The 16,764-nt window shown below is 39.7% G+C and overlaps 1 protein-coding gene across 1 annotated transcript; it reads left to right on the top strand.

Moving 5' to 3' along the window:
* Positions 1 to 293: 293 nt before the first annotated feature.
* LOC124802939 (inositol oxygenase-like) lies at positions 294 to 16,558 on the top strand. The gene is made up of 6 exons (XM_047264025.1): positions 294 to 371; positions 4,654 to 4,825; positions 7,293 to 7,501; positions 9,627 to 9,763; positions 12,856 to 13,086; positions 16,224 to 16,558. The coding sequence occupies exons 1-6, from the start codon at positions 351 to 353 to the stop codon at positions 16,330 to 16,332; spliced, it is 879 nt and encodes a 292-aa protein (XP_047119981.1). The 5' UTR covers positions 294 to 350; the 3' UTR covers positions 16,333 to 16,558.
* Positions 16,559 to 16,764: the final 206 nt, after the last annotated feature.

The following is a 16,764-nucleotide window of genomic DNA, read 5'->3' as shown; positions in this document are numbered from 1 at the left end:
GAATAGCTGTACGGTCTTCCACAGTGAAACAGTTACAGAAGAAAGAGTTTAGTATTTCGACTTTTTCTCTGCCTGCAGAACACTTTTACTCGATCTGCAGCGTCATGATCAAAAATAGGCAGTAATTTTCCACAGAGAACTGCGACGTCGAACAGAGGAGTAGCGTATTGCGCAAGGTGGCATCTCGCGTGATATTCGCCATCGACGGGCGTCGTGACCTTGGCGAACGACGCCGATAACCTCTGCGAATAAATACAGGGGAAGGAACGACGCCGGCCAACACCAGCGTCGCTGTTCGGAAGCAGTTGGGTGCTCACTTACGGTCGCCTCCCGCTTTCCTTGTCAGCATCATGGCCACTGCTAAGCTTCTGGTGAGTAAAGAGGGCTTCTTATTCCTCAGAACATGGACTCTTATTCGAGCAAAAGTGGGAATAGAATTCTAGTTCGCCCACAGAGAATTATTTTCTCCGTGGTTTCCCTAAATAATTTAGCTGTGCTCTAGGATAAACCGAAAACGGTGTGGTTAATTGGCTGCTCAGAACCTGTCTAGGTTTAGCTGGTGCTCCGAAGCTAATGAATTCGCTGCGAGTACGATTTAAAATATCTACATATTTATTTCATCCTGCTTTAGTAGTTAGTTATAACTGATACTCATAATTCAACAACTCAGATGGTCACAGTTACAGTTTACATATTTTTTCCCACCTGATCTAAAGCATTGAATTACAGTGTTAACTGATTTTTTTTTTTATTTTAGAAAATTCTCCGATAATTCATGCTTAATGATTTTGTGTAGTTTAGGCAACCAGAGAACAAGGCTTCTGGGAATTCTCTGTTTGTCACACTTCCATCAAGGAGAGTGTAATGGTATATTATTACTATTCTGAAATATGAAATTTCGTCTTTTTGATTGAGCCGCCTAACCCTCTTGCCTGAGGTCGTTTGAGGTGCAATCAGGAAAGTCATTTTGTGGTAGCTATGGGCCTAGAAACTGTGGAAAGTGAAGCAATTAATTCCCTCCACAGTTAGGAATCAAGCACTGATGTTTGCACCAGTGTCAAAGTTGCTAAAGAGGTTTGCATGAAAAATCCTTTAATTTAAGTGCAGTTGGATAATCACATGCATGATCAGTGCATGAAGGAAGACAAAATCGTGGAATTCAGCACCAATTACATTCCTCGACAGTAAAGTAACAGCCGTATTATAAAGCTATCATAAGTAACACATGAACTGTATGCTACAAGAACTATCCATGACACAAGAAGGCAAATAAACTTTATGAGTGAAGCTACTTGATACAGCAACACAAAAGACTACAAATCCACTCACTTCCTGAATAACTACAGCAAACTTGACTTTCGTGTGGTACACATTACTCAGCAACATATTGAAATAGAGCGCAAAAATTACAAATCGTGTATAGTTTATGAATGTATTTATATTGCCAATCGGTAAACAAATTTACGGGATCCGGAATCTTTAAATATCTTTTGCAGCAATAATGGAAGTTATTAAACCTATGCGATATATATTAAAACTTGCACTTTAGTATACTTTACACTTATATTAACATAATGAAGAGGCTGCCGTTGAAAAAAAGACATCCCCAGAGATCTTGAAGTGAATGCTGTCAACAAATTAAAGCAGAAAAATTTCAGTGATAAAAATGTAAAAAAAAATCCTTTACCCTACAGGGTCTGCGAACTACATGAAGTTTAACATGTAACTTCGATAGAACCCTTACATTAAATTCTGCACATCGGTGACTACAGCTCCGAACACAAAACCGCTAAAAATTAGGAGTAATAAAATAAATGTTATTTTCGTCACAAGAAATTCAAAACTAAGACTCACATTCTAACGTATAATTGATGGAAAAACGCAGCAAACTTTGCCTTTCGTGTCGCTGCAGCTACTGAGGAGAAAGAAAATGTAATGTATTCTCCCACTTTTATTTTCTAATGTTATTTTAATGATATTATCAGGCTACTTAAATTTTACAAATAAAGCTTTTCTTTGCGTTGAAGGACATTGGAATAATATGTGTTCCACAGTAAAATTTTGCTTTTTCAAGAAAATCTTGCAGATGTCACTTTAGGCTTAGAAACGTTTAACTGCAGATAACCAATCACCTAGTTTACAAGAAAATTTGTTGCTAATGATCTGTCACAGTAAAAATTAGTAATATTTAGATGCTTAACATCTTTAAAGTGCACATAAGCAAATAAAGTAATGATTAACTTTATGATAAAGATCAGTGATACAGGAAGTGTAGGAGGTATAGTCACTTGACAAAACTAACTTTAAAAGCAAAGGTTAATTCTTGCATTTACTCATCTGCAAACTGACAGCTTGCCTTCATGTGAAGGATGAATGCTAATTGTATGTAAACTGGTTGGTACCATATTTTCAAGATGCGCCCTATAAATGACCCGATGAAAAAGTAACAAATTACCTCGTATGATTTGTTTATAGATAATATGAAAAGGGACATTATTGGCAGTCGTATGGCGTAGTTACTATTTAATGGTTTTAGTGAATCCGAAAGTATTTTTATGCTATGTTCTTGTATGTTTAAGCTGAGACACTGTATTTCTCTTAAAATCTATTACTTAAAATATAATATTTAATGTTAGAACGTGTTAGCAAATATTAGACACAATTGAATTTAAATTCAGCTGAGTTACAGTACAGTTGAGTATTTACTCAGTTAGCTGTAGAAATTTGGACATTTGTGGGTTATGCCTCTGCAAAAGCCATCATTTTTCTTCCAGACCACAGATATATATTAGACTCAACTTCGTAGCACACTTTGGCGCTATTCGAAAGAAGATAGCTAAATTCTAGCCTCAGGTTACGCAACCCTCCTTCTTCAATTTACATACTGAGGTCGGTAGCACAGAAAACAAAGTACAATATTGTAATGTACATGACAAGCCATTATGAACTGTTTCCTGGCTATATGGAAGACAAGCTATTATGAAGTTTTTTAATGTAACAGATTTTTCACTATTTTTCTCATCTGTACATGAACACTGTTGGGTGAAAAAGCTTAGCTGAGAAAACGAGAGGGATGCTTCCTCAGCATTAGAGTTCAATCGACGAACATCCATTAAAATGAAGTATTGCTTGTTGTTGTTGTTGTGGTCGTGATCTTCAGTCCAGAGACTGGTCTGATACAGCTCTCCATGCTACGGTATCCTGTGCAAACTTCTTCATCTCCGAATAACTTTTGCAACCTACATCATTCTGGATCTGCTTACTGTATTCATCTCTTGGTCTCCCTTTATGATTTTCCCCCCCTTCCCCCTCCCCCCTCCCCCCCCGCAGTTCACACAGATACTAAATTGGTGATACCTTGATATCTCAGAATGTGTCCTATCCACCTATCCCTTTTCTGTTCAGATTGTACCACAAATTTCTTTTCTCCCCAGTTTCTCATCAGTTACTCGATCTACACCTCTAATTTTCAGCATTCTTCTGTAACACCACGTTTCAAAAACTTGTATTCTCTCCTCGTCTAAACTGTCTGTCGTTCATGTTTCACTACCAGACACTGTTACACTCCATTCAGATACCTACAGAAAAGGCTTCATAGCACTTATTAGATGTTAACAAATTTCTCTTCCTCAGAAATGCTATTCCTGCCGTTGCCAGTCTACATCTTATATCGTCTCTACTTTGGCCATCTTCAGTTGTTTTGCCGCTCATATAGCAAAGCTAATCTACTAATATTGGTCCCACCACATTTTGGCAGTCTGATCCAGGAACAGGTTACGAATATTTTTAATGAAAAAAGTCTAGGTTGCAACATTTTTTTCACTAATACAACAATTACATGTTTCGCTCTTGTGAGACATCATCAGATTAAATACGATCGGCTAACGAAGTCTCCCCAGCACAACAACAGTTCTGTACTTGTGCTGGGTGAACCTGCTTAGCCGATCGCTTTTTGCTTTACACCCGCATGTTGTATGCGCCACCCGGAATCTATACATCATGCTGAGCCTGCTTTAGTACAAATAAGGTCCTTCATGCATCTGGTAAGACATTTGACGAACGGATGTTATATCCAGACGCTGCTTATATTTAATGCCCTTGAGCGGCAATTGACAGTTATCCTACTTCATTTTCACATAATCTGATGATGCCCCACAAAGGCGAAACGCGTAAAAATAACTTTTCAACCAAGGCTGTTTTCTTCGACATTAATATATTATTTTACGTGTCACATTTTCTAACCTAATTGACTCAGTATCACGCATTTAATTCGACTAAATTCCATTATCCTCGTTTTGCTTCTGTTAAAGTTCATCTTATATCCTCCTTTGAAGACAATGTCCTTTATGTTCAGTTGTTCTTTCAAGAACTCTTTTACCTCTGGCAGGATTAAGTTTAGGTACGAAATTATTATTACGACTGACATATTATGCCAAATACTACGTAGCCAATATTTGAACAAAGGCCGTAAAGATTGTAAGGGTCTTCATACAGACTTAATGATACGTCTATCTGAGAGGAATTTCATTTTTTGTACGCGAGTTGTGTTTTGTATTGATTGGGTAGGAGAATGACGTTCCCTCCAAAAGGGAAATGCCATCAGGTGAGGTGGAAGATAAGGCCACGCTAACCCTGGTTTGTTTTTGTTCACAGTCGCAGCCTCTGATCGACCCCTCTGAGGTACTCAGGCCGGAGCCCCTGCACGCGGGGAAGCCGGTCTCGCAGTTCCGCGACTACACCATCGACGAGAGTGACCCCGTCAAAGAACGGGTGCGCAGACTCTACCACGCCATGCACAAGCACCAGACCGTGGATTTCGTCAAAAGTGAGTATCTGGCGTATCTCGCCTCAGGTATCTAATATTGGACAGTCTGGAACCGCGCGACCGCTAAGGTCGCAGGTTCGATTCCTGCCTCGGGCATGGATGTGTGTACTGTCCTTAGGTAAGTTAGGTTTAAGTAGTTCTAAGTTCTAGGGGACTGATGACCTCAGATGTTAAGTCCCATAGTGCTCAGAGCCATTTTTTGACCCATAAAAGACTGAAATTACAATACAGTTTCGCGTTGTTACATGTGGATATTGAAGAGTCGAGTGGGGGGAGGGGGGGGGGGCGGTGTATGAGAGGGGAAAGCTATTCGAAGTGGGAGTATAACAGCGTAATCTGTAACACCTTATAATTTCTGTGGTTCAAATAGTTCTGAGCACTATGGGACTTAATGTCTGAGGACATCAGTCCCCTAGAACTTAGAACTACTTAAACCTAACCAACCTAACGTCACACACATCCATGCCCGAGGCAGGAATCGAACACTGCGACCATAGCAGTCACGCGGTTCCAGACTGTAGCGCCTAGAACCGCTCGGCCACTCTGACCGGCTATAATTTCTATGTAAAGCAAGTAAATGCCTAGGACACAAATTGAAGTGGAAAGAAATTTTTCCAAAAAAAAATAAAGGTAAATGCAAACGCAAACGATCGTCATATCTTCAAGTCATACTAAAATCACAACCCTTGCACCCTAATTTAACATTCAAACCAAGTTTGTAAAATATGTACTCATAAAAACACTCTAATGTGTCTAACTGGATTATTAACAGAACCATGATGAAGTACATTTGATAAATTCATGTATCATGAATCAAGAAAATGAGCACGGGAAGTTTATAATTACAAAAAATTACAAACGTTATCTGTAAGGAATCTGTTCTCTGTTACTATATAACTGTACTGTTCGAGACAGTATGAGCCGACACTCAAATAGAGCATAAAACTTCTAATAACGAACAATTTTCATACAGTTTTTGACCTAATTATATTTTGTATTTCAGTGAATATAATAATATAACTATTACACTAAATTATTATTACATCCACAACATTGTAAGACAATTTCTTATCTTAATATATATGTATGTTAAAACGTTGGAACATCTTCCTTCTCTCCCTCTCTTCTCTCTTTCTCTCTCTCTCTTTTCTTTTTTTTTTTTTTTTTTTTACTTCAGTGACTGCAGTTCGGACAAAATGCTGTGGAAAAGTTGAACGATCAGCTGTTGGTTTTCAGTTTTTTGACCTGATAGCTGATCAAATGTGTTTACAGCCCCTTTCGTTGAATTGTGATAAAAACCCGCTTTTTGTTTTTATCAGGCCTCTCACTGATTTCGTTATCTTGGTGGAGTGTGCTGATTAATGGAACATTTCTGTTTCCCGTAGGAATTTAACTGACCTCAGTAGTGTAATTTCGGAATTAGGATACAGGTCTATGACCCTCCTTGTTGGTCGTATTCAGTGGAAGCTCTGCCTCTCCTCAGAAACTCATCATTCCCTGATTTTTTTCTGCTGGCGCTCCATTCTCCTTTCCTGTATAAATTTGGGCTTTCAGTACATACTGAATATTTGCTGTCACACGCAGTCCGCGTCCTTATCACTTATTTTGCCGGTTTGCTTGTAATATACTGTTTGAATAGACAGTGCGCTCTAAATGTTACTAACAGCTCGTCAACAGTTAAATTTTCTCGCATTTTGTAGGATTTGGGAGCAACTTCTACTCACTTCTCGCAAACACTACGAGTTGCAGCAATGTTATGCCGAGTAACTAATGGAATACTAAAGCGGAACGGAGCTTCTTGGTGCAGATTGACTAAAACAATATTTTAGTCGTCAGGAAACGTTCTAAGAAATCAAGGAATCGACTATTTGGTAATGGAAAGAAGTATGTGTGTTAGGAGGAGGAATGGGAGGGGGAGGGGAGTGTTCAAAATTGTAGAGAGAGACGAAGTCTTGAATACAACAAGCACGTTGAAATCTATGTCGGCTGGAGTAGGTATGCACAGAAAAAGGCAAGTTAGAGTGGAGAGCTGTATCCGCCCAGTCTTCCGAGTGAAGACCGCAACAGTAATATGTTATAAGATGGTGGCTGCGTGGTAAGTATAATAAATGATTATTTAAAGAAACAGCTTCTTTTTTGGAACACTGTGAGCTATTTTTCATGCAGGCACCCTTAAAATTTTGGAATAAAACACGAGGAACTGCATTCAGTTTTGTTATCAATGAAAATTGAACACCAATCCAGTTTTTGGGGATGAAAATGCTTTTCGTCACAAGCATTTCTACCGACTACTAATGAGTGTGGTGTCGTCGAGAGTCACTGAAGTCACTCACATTTTGCTAGTTAAGTTCTAATATTCAATCTGTTTAATTGTCAGTGGTACTCAGCTATGACAAGAGAAACGGAAGTGTTAAATGTCGGCGTTGGCTGGTGAGGACGGCGGCTCTTACCACGTTCTGGTGTGCAGGTCGGCACGAGAAGTGGCGCAAGTTCGACAAGTTCCGCGCCCCCATTCTGGAGGCCCTCGACACGCTGAACAAGCTGGTGGACGAGAGCGATCCTGACGTCGACGTGCCCAACATCGTGCACGCCTACCAGACGGCTGAGCGCATCCGTGAAGACTACCCGGACTGCGAGTGGCTGCAGCTCACCGGACTCATACACGACCTGGGCAAGGTGCGTCTATCTCGCTTACTTGTGTTACTAAGGTAATGGTGTGTGCAAGAGGGGACGTGGTGGACAGCTAAATTTTGAACTGGGACATAAGTCTTCTGAACATATATACAATTTTTTTCCTGTTTCGAAAGCTCATAGCGGTGCCACATATCGCAGCTTCATGACACTACAGGAACTGAAGCGGAAATGTTCCACCATGCCCCGAAACGAATTTAGCAATTTTCCAACCGAAAGTGGCCGAGAAGAAAATTTTTGCATTACTTAGTGAACGCGCACATACATATTATAATCAGAAACGAGCTCCCATTCAATTTCATTAAACACCCCACCCAATCCCTGCTCGACGGGGCGTTAAACCTTAATTTTCGTTCGTTCATTCCTTCCTTCAGTTCCTGCCCACGCTCGGCTATTACAGTCACACGCTCTCAGCGAAATGCATGATGCTAATTTCCTTTCAAGTAGGGAGATGAGGCTGTATTTTTCAAACTCGATCTTCAATCAAGAAATCAGGTATCAGAGGTGACAATGAACAGCACCTTTCATGTTTTTGGATTGTTTTACCATTCCGCTAGTGCTATTACAGTGTACATAATGAATTACACCTGTATGCCTCTACCGGATACGAAAGCGCCTAAGAGCAACATTTTCTTCTGTTACACATTATCAATAAACCTTATGTTTTTATCCTTATCATTTAATTAAAAACATTTAGTTCAACTATAATAAGTGGGTACACACTTTGAAAGAATGCGGTCAGCGATTCACAAACGTTGTGCTACATAAAACCTCTATAAAAAAATCGTTGTAGTATTATAGAAGATGAGACTCACACATTTTATCACCGTGTCACTGAATGCGATCTACAAGTTGTTGATGGTAGTTAACTGCGAAACGGGAGAGGAAAGGAGAAGGAAAGAAACAGGAGTAAACGGAAATGCTTAGTAAAGTACGAACATAAATTACTTGGCGCTTCCAGGGGTTAATAAAGGATTCACACATGATGAGCACTCGTCCACACTGGATGCGACATTTATTTTTCTGGCATGGTTCTGCCCTGTCACTACGTCATCGTTTACCCAAACATATCAGGCAAAGTCATGGACACTATTTTTTGAACCGTGTAATCTCTGTTCTGCGTGTTTTCGTGTTTTAATGGGATACTGTGTTACAGGAGCGGAGATACGAAACCAGCGTGGCCACTGCCAACTGTACTGTGGAAAACCACCTAAAAACCACATTCTGGCCGGCCCCTGAATCAGACTAGAGGTCGTTACTATGTTTCGCGTTTTGAAACTTAGTCTCGTATATCTTCTATTGACATCTCGTGCGCTACTCTATCGTACAGCAGATCAGCATAGACAGAGAAGGTTGAGGAAAAAAGTTGCTTGGAAAACGTACGTCTCATACGGAAAAAAACCCTGATTGACACTGAATTGGAAGAGACGTTATTGTGGAATGGAGTCATACCCGTGAGGACGGAGGTTTAATTCGCCGTCCGGCAATCAAGATTTAGGTTGCCTGTGACTACCAAAAATCACCGTGAATACTGCGATGTTTCCTTTGAAACGGCAGGGTCAGCTTCCTCCCATATACTTCACCGATTCGAGTTTATGGTCCGTTTTTAATGATTCCTTCGTCGACGGGGCTTAAAGCATAACCTTCTTTGTGATTAATTCTGGGTAAGTAATTTGATTAAGTCCATCACCAATCTGAGAAATAGTACATGGATCAACAAATCGAAATAATGTACTTACATTCAGACAAGGTAGACAGTGCTGTATAAGACTCTCTCGGTTAAACGTTGTGCTTATATTTTCTATTAAACTCTCTGGAGCCGCCACATGTTGTTTTATAACAGCCTATACGTCATATACTTTATTGCATTTACTTCATGTCTACTGTTGATCACAGCCATTTTTAACCTTGTAGCCGCCATGGAGCAATGGTTATACCCTTGCTTCGATGTTGAATAGTGGAATACCGTATTAAAAAGTTTCATTACACAGAGCAGGATCATTAACAGCAAATTCGGATAACGACACGTCAAACCTTGCTTGATCAGAATGAAGGTAACCGGCATTTCCGGTTTGTCTTCCGAAAAAGTAAAGTGTTTCTTCTGTTTCAGTTCATGGCGTTCTACGATGAGCCTCAGTGGGCCGTTGTAGGCGATACTTTCCCAGTGGGCTGCGCCTGGGCCGACTCCATCGTCTACAGGGACACCAGCTTCGTCGACAACCCGGACGGCAAGGACCCACGATACAAGTATGCCGTTCACATATCAAAACTTCCATATATTACCGAAGTAATTATTTCTTTCGAAATGTTGTCTCACAACTAGCAAACATTACATTCCTTTTGATTGAGGTTATTGGTGTACGAAGCTCTGTTTACGAGTCTGTCTTTAGAAACTGGGCAACAATGATAATATGAAAAATTTCTTAAAACGGGCACGATGATATAGGAATACTTCTTGCGTCCGTCATGTATCTGTAATTTGTTCGGTATTCTACCCCAACTGCCTTTGTTAGTTAGAAACAAATACCTCGACGACAGTGAGAAAACCTGTTATGTGTAGTCACCAAGAAGTGTGGCATAAAGCAGAGTGTAATGCAACAAAATAAACCCGAGTCACAAACAAGCAGTGCTGAATGTGAGCTTGTGGGTGAGGAGTAAAGTGAGGATTACTGTTGTCATCAGCAGACACCGTGAATGAATGGAGCATGCTTATTTTCATACAAGACACACAGTGGATTCCTGTTGTTGAGGTCTTCACTCGTAAGGGTGGATGGTGCAGCTCTCCACTCTACTCCAACTTGTGCAAGCTTCTTCATCTCAGAATTACTGAAGCTTGCACCCATTTTGATCTGCTTGCTTCATTCATCACTTCGTCTCCCTCTATAACTTTAGCCCCCACCCTTCCCTCGAATACTATGCAGAGGTTTCCTTGACGTCTCGGGTCGTGTTTGTCATCCAGTCCCATCTTTTAGTCAAGATGTGCCACAAATTTATTTTCTCCCCATGTCTATTTAGTGTCTCCTCATCTGGACCTCAATCCACCTATCTATTCTTCAACACCTCGTTTCAAAAGCTTCTATTCTCGTCTTGTCTGAGCTGTTTACCCTTCACGTTTCAGCTTCATGTTTGAACAATAATAAATTGAATACAGAATGTTGTTTGCGAACCTTATTTTTTCCACAGCGAACTGGTTTGTGGCAGCGCTTTTCGAATCCTTAAAAGCTACGACGAAGAGATGAAGGTTAGAATTTAAACTTTGATATTAATTGCGTATCTTGTACGACGACAGCCATTACAGCTTCTTCTTGGTCTTTGCACAGTGCCTTTGAGTATGATTTGGACAAAAGCTTCTTGGGTTCATTTTATCATCTCCACAACACTCTTACCACAACACAGAACCGACTTCCTACCAACGGCGGACAAGCCAGGAAGGATAAAAGCAATACACACATGAAAGGAAATTTTTACATTAACGAAAGCATGACTTTTCGGCAATCTTTCCTGAAGTTAATCTGTGAGTTTATTAGTTAAGATATTAGTGTCAGTCACTTCAAATGTAATTGCAAGAGATAACAAATTCTTAAATAAATTTAATACATAAAAATAATAGTTACGAAAAAGTAAAAAAATTAACATTATTCCTCATAGATTACAGCTTAAACGCATGTCTTGTATATAAATACAAATAACGATTTCATTTACATTATTGAAATTATGAGGGATCCGCAAGAAATGATGTTGGCAGTTGATCCTTATTGGATCACATGGTAAATTTATGAGACGTTTCGAGTTGTTCACTAAATGGAGACTGTGTCACTAACCAGTTCCATTACAAAGGTTACACGACAGGAAAACGCCTTCCGAAAAGACTTTCTTACACTAAAATTTGTATGCGATGTTAACAAATTTCTCTTCAGAAATGCTTTTGTTGCCGTTGCCACTCTACATTTTATATCCCTACATCGGCATACACAGCTCATACTGTCATCATTTACACATTTGCGCGGATTTTTTTTCAGTGGAGTAAAAAGGCCAGGACGGATAGCGTTAAAAAATCAAACAAAATGTAATATGTCGCATCTCTTCCCCCTGCGACAGTCTGTTTGGTTTTGTGGTTGTGACGTAGTGTTTCCTGTAGTATTTTTCGCTAATGCTTCATTCAATATCGGATAGGCACTCAGTCGAGCAAATGTATCTGCGCTGATGACTCATTTTTATTTGTCATCGACGGTAGAAGGAGCACAAACACACACACAACAACACACACACACATACACACACACACACACACACACACACACACACACACACACGCGCGCGCGCGCACGCACGCACGCACACGCACACAAAATATATTCATTCCTTACTGATCTGGTAGCAGTCGTAGCGAGTGGATACAAACCAGAAGCGCGCTAGGTTTTGTATACGATTTTGCCCGATACAGTCGCGTATTGCCAAAACAATTATGTTAGCTATTTTATAACATCATCTAAAACTTAATGTTATTATATTTCCAAGAGGAGTAACACCAACTAAAAAGCGAAAAGTGAAATGAGGAAAACATTACAAATGCAAAAAGAGTGAAGCTTCAGATTTTCAGACAGCGAGGAAAGATTTTAAAAATTATAATCCCTGTAACTAGCTACCTCATACCAAATTAATGAGAAAATGTCCCAAAAACGTGTTGATGAAATATAAAATACGTTCAGTTCAAATTTGGTACACTGAGGTGTGTACGGAGGCTAGAGCAGAGGAACCAACCATTAGTGGATCCTCTAATGGTGTAGAAACCCATGAAATGTGTCCTATTGATAGGAGAATTATTAGAAGTTTTTTCGCTTTAGTGGTCCAATGGAAGTAAACCATAGCTTAGTTGTAGGATACATATAACCCAATTTTATGTTGTTGTCCATGACTTCCAGTGAGTCCTCTCCCCGCTGGTATATGACTATCTCGGCGGCTTGGTGACAGTTTATGGTAGAACGGCTGTCACACGTATTAATTCGTTTCCCGGAATTATCACAATTTGTATTTACAAAATATCCCGGTACACATCAAATAGACATCTCATTTTGAAGCATTTTTAATAAAAGAGGATGTGCAAAGTGGTCTAGACTTATTTGGTAAGCGCAAGCACTGCTTAGGAAGATCTCACAAACAGCGAACCATTTATTAATTACAGTGTTCACTGGAGAGTAAAATTGTCTATTTGAAATGGTGAATCATGTTCTGCACGCTATTATCACTGAATAAAAAAAAATAAGAAAACGTAGTTTTCATTTTCCCACAGAGAGCTGAACTTGCCTGCTTTGTTCCTCACGTGCTGTCGTCTTTTACAGCACCAAGTACGGCATGTACAAACCGCACTGTGGACTGGACAACGTGCTGATGTCGTGGGGCCATGACGAGTACATGTACCACGCCCTCAGGCACAATGGCTCGAAGCTGCCAGAAATAGCGCACAAAGTCATCCGCTTCCACTCTTTCTACCCGTGGCACTCGGGCGGAGACTACATGCACCTCTGCAACGAGGATGACATGGAAACCCTCAAGTGGGTTAAGGTGTTCAAGTAAGTACCATTTATTACCCTCTAAAACTGCTATTGTAATAATCCACTCATAGCTTCATATTATTACTTCAATTGATATTCTTTAGATTGGCTAACTGTTTTTTGTATCATTGCATTCTGTAGGCATTTCTCATAACTTGTACTGTAAATGGTAGTCGTACAATGTTCTCTTGATTTATTCATGGCTACAGGTGTCATTGATTATCATATTAAGTACTTCTAGATGTGTTAACGAATTAACAACACCTTCTTTCTCCCAATAAGAAGTCCTCAGTGTGATATTCCACAAGTACTTCGTCTAACATCTCTTGACTTCGAACGTTATATGACCCCTTGAACATCCGACGAGCTGAGAAGCAGTCTGTTTTATCTCGGTGGGTTACTAGGTTGATTTACCCGATGTTTTATTTTGTAGACTGTGGGGACCTAAGAGTCACATACTTAAGGGGGGTACATTCATAAAAAAAACACTCTCTATTTAAAAGATACAACAAATGCACAATTCTGAGTGAAATTTTGTACCATGCTTTACATGAGATTAACACAGTTACTGTTACTTTCCACGTATTACATGTAAGTAACTTTTTTATGGAATTTAAATTTTTTGTCAAAAAATTATGTATGTACTTCCCTTTCAAGGCTTCTCTTCTGGTTTTTTATTTCCGTTACCAAGTCTTTAACTACCTTTTCAGCTGTAGAGAGACGCTGTAAATCTATTTTTCTCAGGATGTCTTGAGTGAGATTTCCTATCTTAAAGCCTATTTCGCTAATACCTTCACCCTCCTTACTTTCTCATCATTAAATATAAGAACTGCGTCATAAGTTGGAATTCTGACAACATTAGCAAATGAAAATGTGGCGAAACAAGAATTGCTCTTTTGTTGTCGTTTGTGAGATACAAAATAGTCACAGATGATCTGTAACACCAAGGAGTACACATCACAGCCTTATAGCTGCATCCCGCGCAAGTTTGCTCGAAAGTAATCCACGGAATCGTTGTTCACCGAATAGTAGTCTAGCGTTGCTACAAAAAGTGCGTTTGGCAGGAAAATAGTGCCACACATTTCATTATTTTTCAGGCACTTTGGACGCGATTTCATCATTGAAACCTTGGAACCTAATTCTCCATCAATTCTACAAATAAATAAAAAACTTGAAAATTGACCTTTTCGGACAATTTCATGAACGTCCTCCCTTAATTCGTAACAAGAACTTTCAAAATGCACTGAACCAAATGATACATTGCGCAGGCTCTACTAATAAACTTCACGAGTTATTTAATGCTCTCATAGAGTAATCGTCGAAAGGCTATAATTCACAATGTGTGACAAGTCAAGAATAATCCAACTTGCCAGTCATAAATCGTTTTTCCGTCAATGTCGTTAGATTATCTAGCGGTGCTGGGTCTATTTGTTAACTAACGAATTAGGCCATTTCAATTCTACTACAAACTATAGTTCATCATAATACAGAGTGAGTGATCCGGTTTTCTTACCAAGGGAATATACCAGAAGAATGCATACAACAGGACCTTGTCTGTTAAATAAATGCAATGTCCATCCCAACCTTCAACTAGATAATTTCTTTATTTATATGGCAACGCATAGGTCCTGGTTTTGTCTGCTGAATGGAAAATACTAGCAGCATAAGTGTCAATGAAATATGGCCCAAAATATCGGTATAGAGGCGAGTGTGTACGCTCTGTATGTTTTTGTATATCTTCTGATGGACTAGTAATCCGAATAAGGTATTGAAGGTTCACCTACGTCTTTCTAACAAGTCATTTGTAATGGTCCACTGCACTGTCATCGGGAAAGACGCCATTACTATTTGCGGTCAGTTCCAACGTTGTTAGATACACTCACTGTTCAAGCATAATTCCATATTGGGAAATTGTCATGCGTTTATCAAGAGTCAATATGGGTCCCATTTTCTCTATCTAAATATCCTCAGCACCTTGGAATCGTCACTAATAACTTTCACCGAGCACGAGACCCTGTGTAATGACATTATCATTTCTTGATGGCAATACGGCCACAACCAGTCATATAATTGGGTACGGAGAGAGTGGAGTAGAAATTTGGTCTATAACCGCCTCCGTAGTCGAGGTCGCCAATGCACGCCTCTGTGGCGGCGCCCGATTCAAAGTCCGGCTACGAAATGAATTTGTACAAACAACATGAAGCCGGTACTGGAAAGAGAGCAGTTCACGTAAATTTCTTGATTTCACGCTTTGCACCAATGTTCAGGAAACAATCGTGAAGATCCAGTAACGCTTCACCAAGTGAGGGTATGTGATTACGACCTCTGCATGAGATGGGCACGTTAACCTCGATGGTCCGTTCGCACTTCAGTATGCAAGAGGCGTAGTGTAGGTGGTGGCACTTGGTTTCACTCTCTCCCTACTCTCATCATCATCATAGAAAAACGGCATCGATGGTATACTGAAAACGGATTAGCAATGAACAAATCTCTCCAACAGACAGATGCAGCAGGATAATACTATTGGCTAATGTACTGCGGAGTACACTCGAGTAGTTAACTTGTTATTGCACTGCTGACTCCTGTCTCCTTTGCACACTATACAGTATTGCTATCTTTAGTTGTCATCCTTTTGATTTTCTGAGTTGATTCAAGTCCCAGTATTCTTAACTAAGATAGTACTAACACGACAGAAGAGCGTCTGTCTGGGAAATCGTAACACCGGTCTTTTGTGTCCTTTGTTACCGATAAATTTAATTGTTTCCTCATTTAAACTGTTTCTCTAATTACCAAACCGAGAGAGTTATATTATCATTATGCTGTACAAGGTTGAACAAAAATCAATCATGAAATGTACAAGATTTTGGTGTAATCACGTACAATATTCATGTAGTGAACCGTACATTTAGTCAGTAATTATGAGCATCATAGGGAATAACGTTCAAAGTGAAACGTTGTCATATTTGTACTAAAAATTTCATTTAATTAGAAAAAAGCACTTCACAGCACCCCAAAAAGTGAACCTCAAACTTAAGCTGAATCTAATTCTTACCAAGTTTGGATGAATGACCACATGTCGCCTGAAGGAGCTGTTAATATGCAGTACGTACAGCTGCGAGTACACTGACGGAAGTGTTTTTTGTCGTCTCTTGCAGCAAGTACGACCTGTCCACGAAGAGCGACGAGACACCAAACATTGAGGCACTCAAGCCGTACTACCAGGGCCTCATTGACAAGTACCTGCCTGGAAGCCTCAGCTGGTAAAGTTCCACACCTCTCACGGCTCTCGGAACTTTTCGTGTAGCGTAGCCAAATGCTGTTTTTCCTCATTGGGCGTATATGTGAGTGTCTGAAAATATTATCATAGCACAACCTGAATGATAAGCCAATGTACAGTTTCTCAATAGATTCACATTCATTATGTAAGTAATATTTTCATTAATTGTAAGTCTATATGTCTGTATTCAATAAAGTGTTAAATGTAAAATCATTTACTTCTTCTGTTGTCCATTTCTTCCCAACGGCACCTGAAAGTAAGTGGATTTCTAGAGATCGTACTGATGATGACGGTCCCTATCACGTTGGGGCATCGAGGTTTTGACCTCATATTACGACGAAGATGATATCAAACCTTGTTCATTTCATTAGTTCCCTAGCTCACTCATAATAAGGGAGGACCGTTTGAAAAGTTGGTCG

Source organism: Schistocerca piceifrons, chromosome 6 (genome assembly GCF_021461385.2).
Source record: "Schistocerca piceifrons isolate TAMUIC-IGC-003096 chromosome 6, iqSchPice1.1, whole genome shotgun sequence".
NCBI lineage: Eukaryota > Metazoa > Arthropoda > Insecta > Orthoptera > Acrididae > Schistocerca > Schistocerca piceifrons.
Note: the sequence above shows the minus strand (reverse complement) of the source record. Positions and strands in the feature narration are given on the sequence as shown.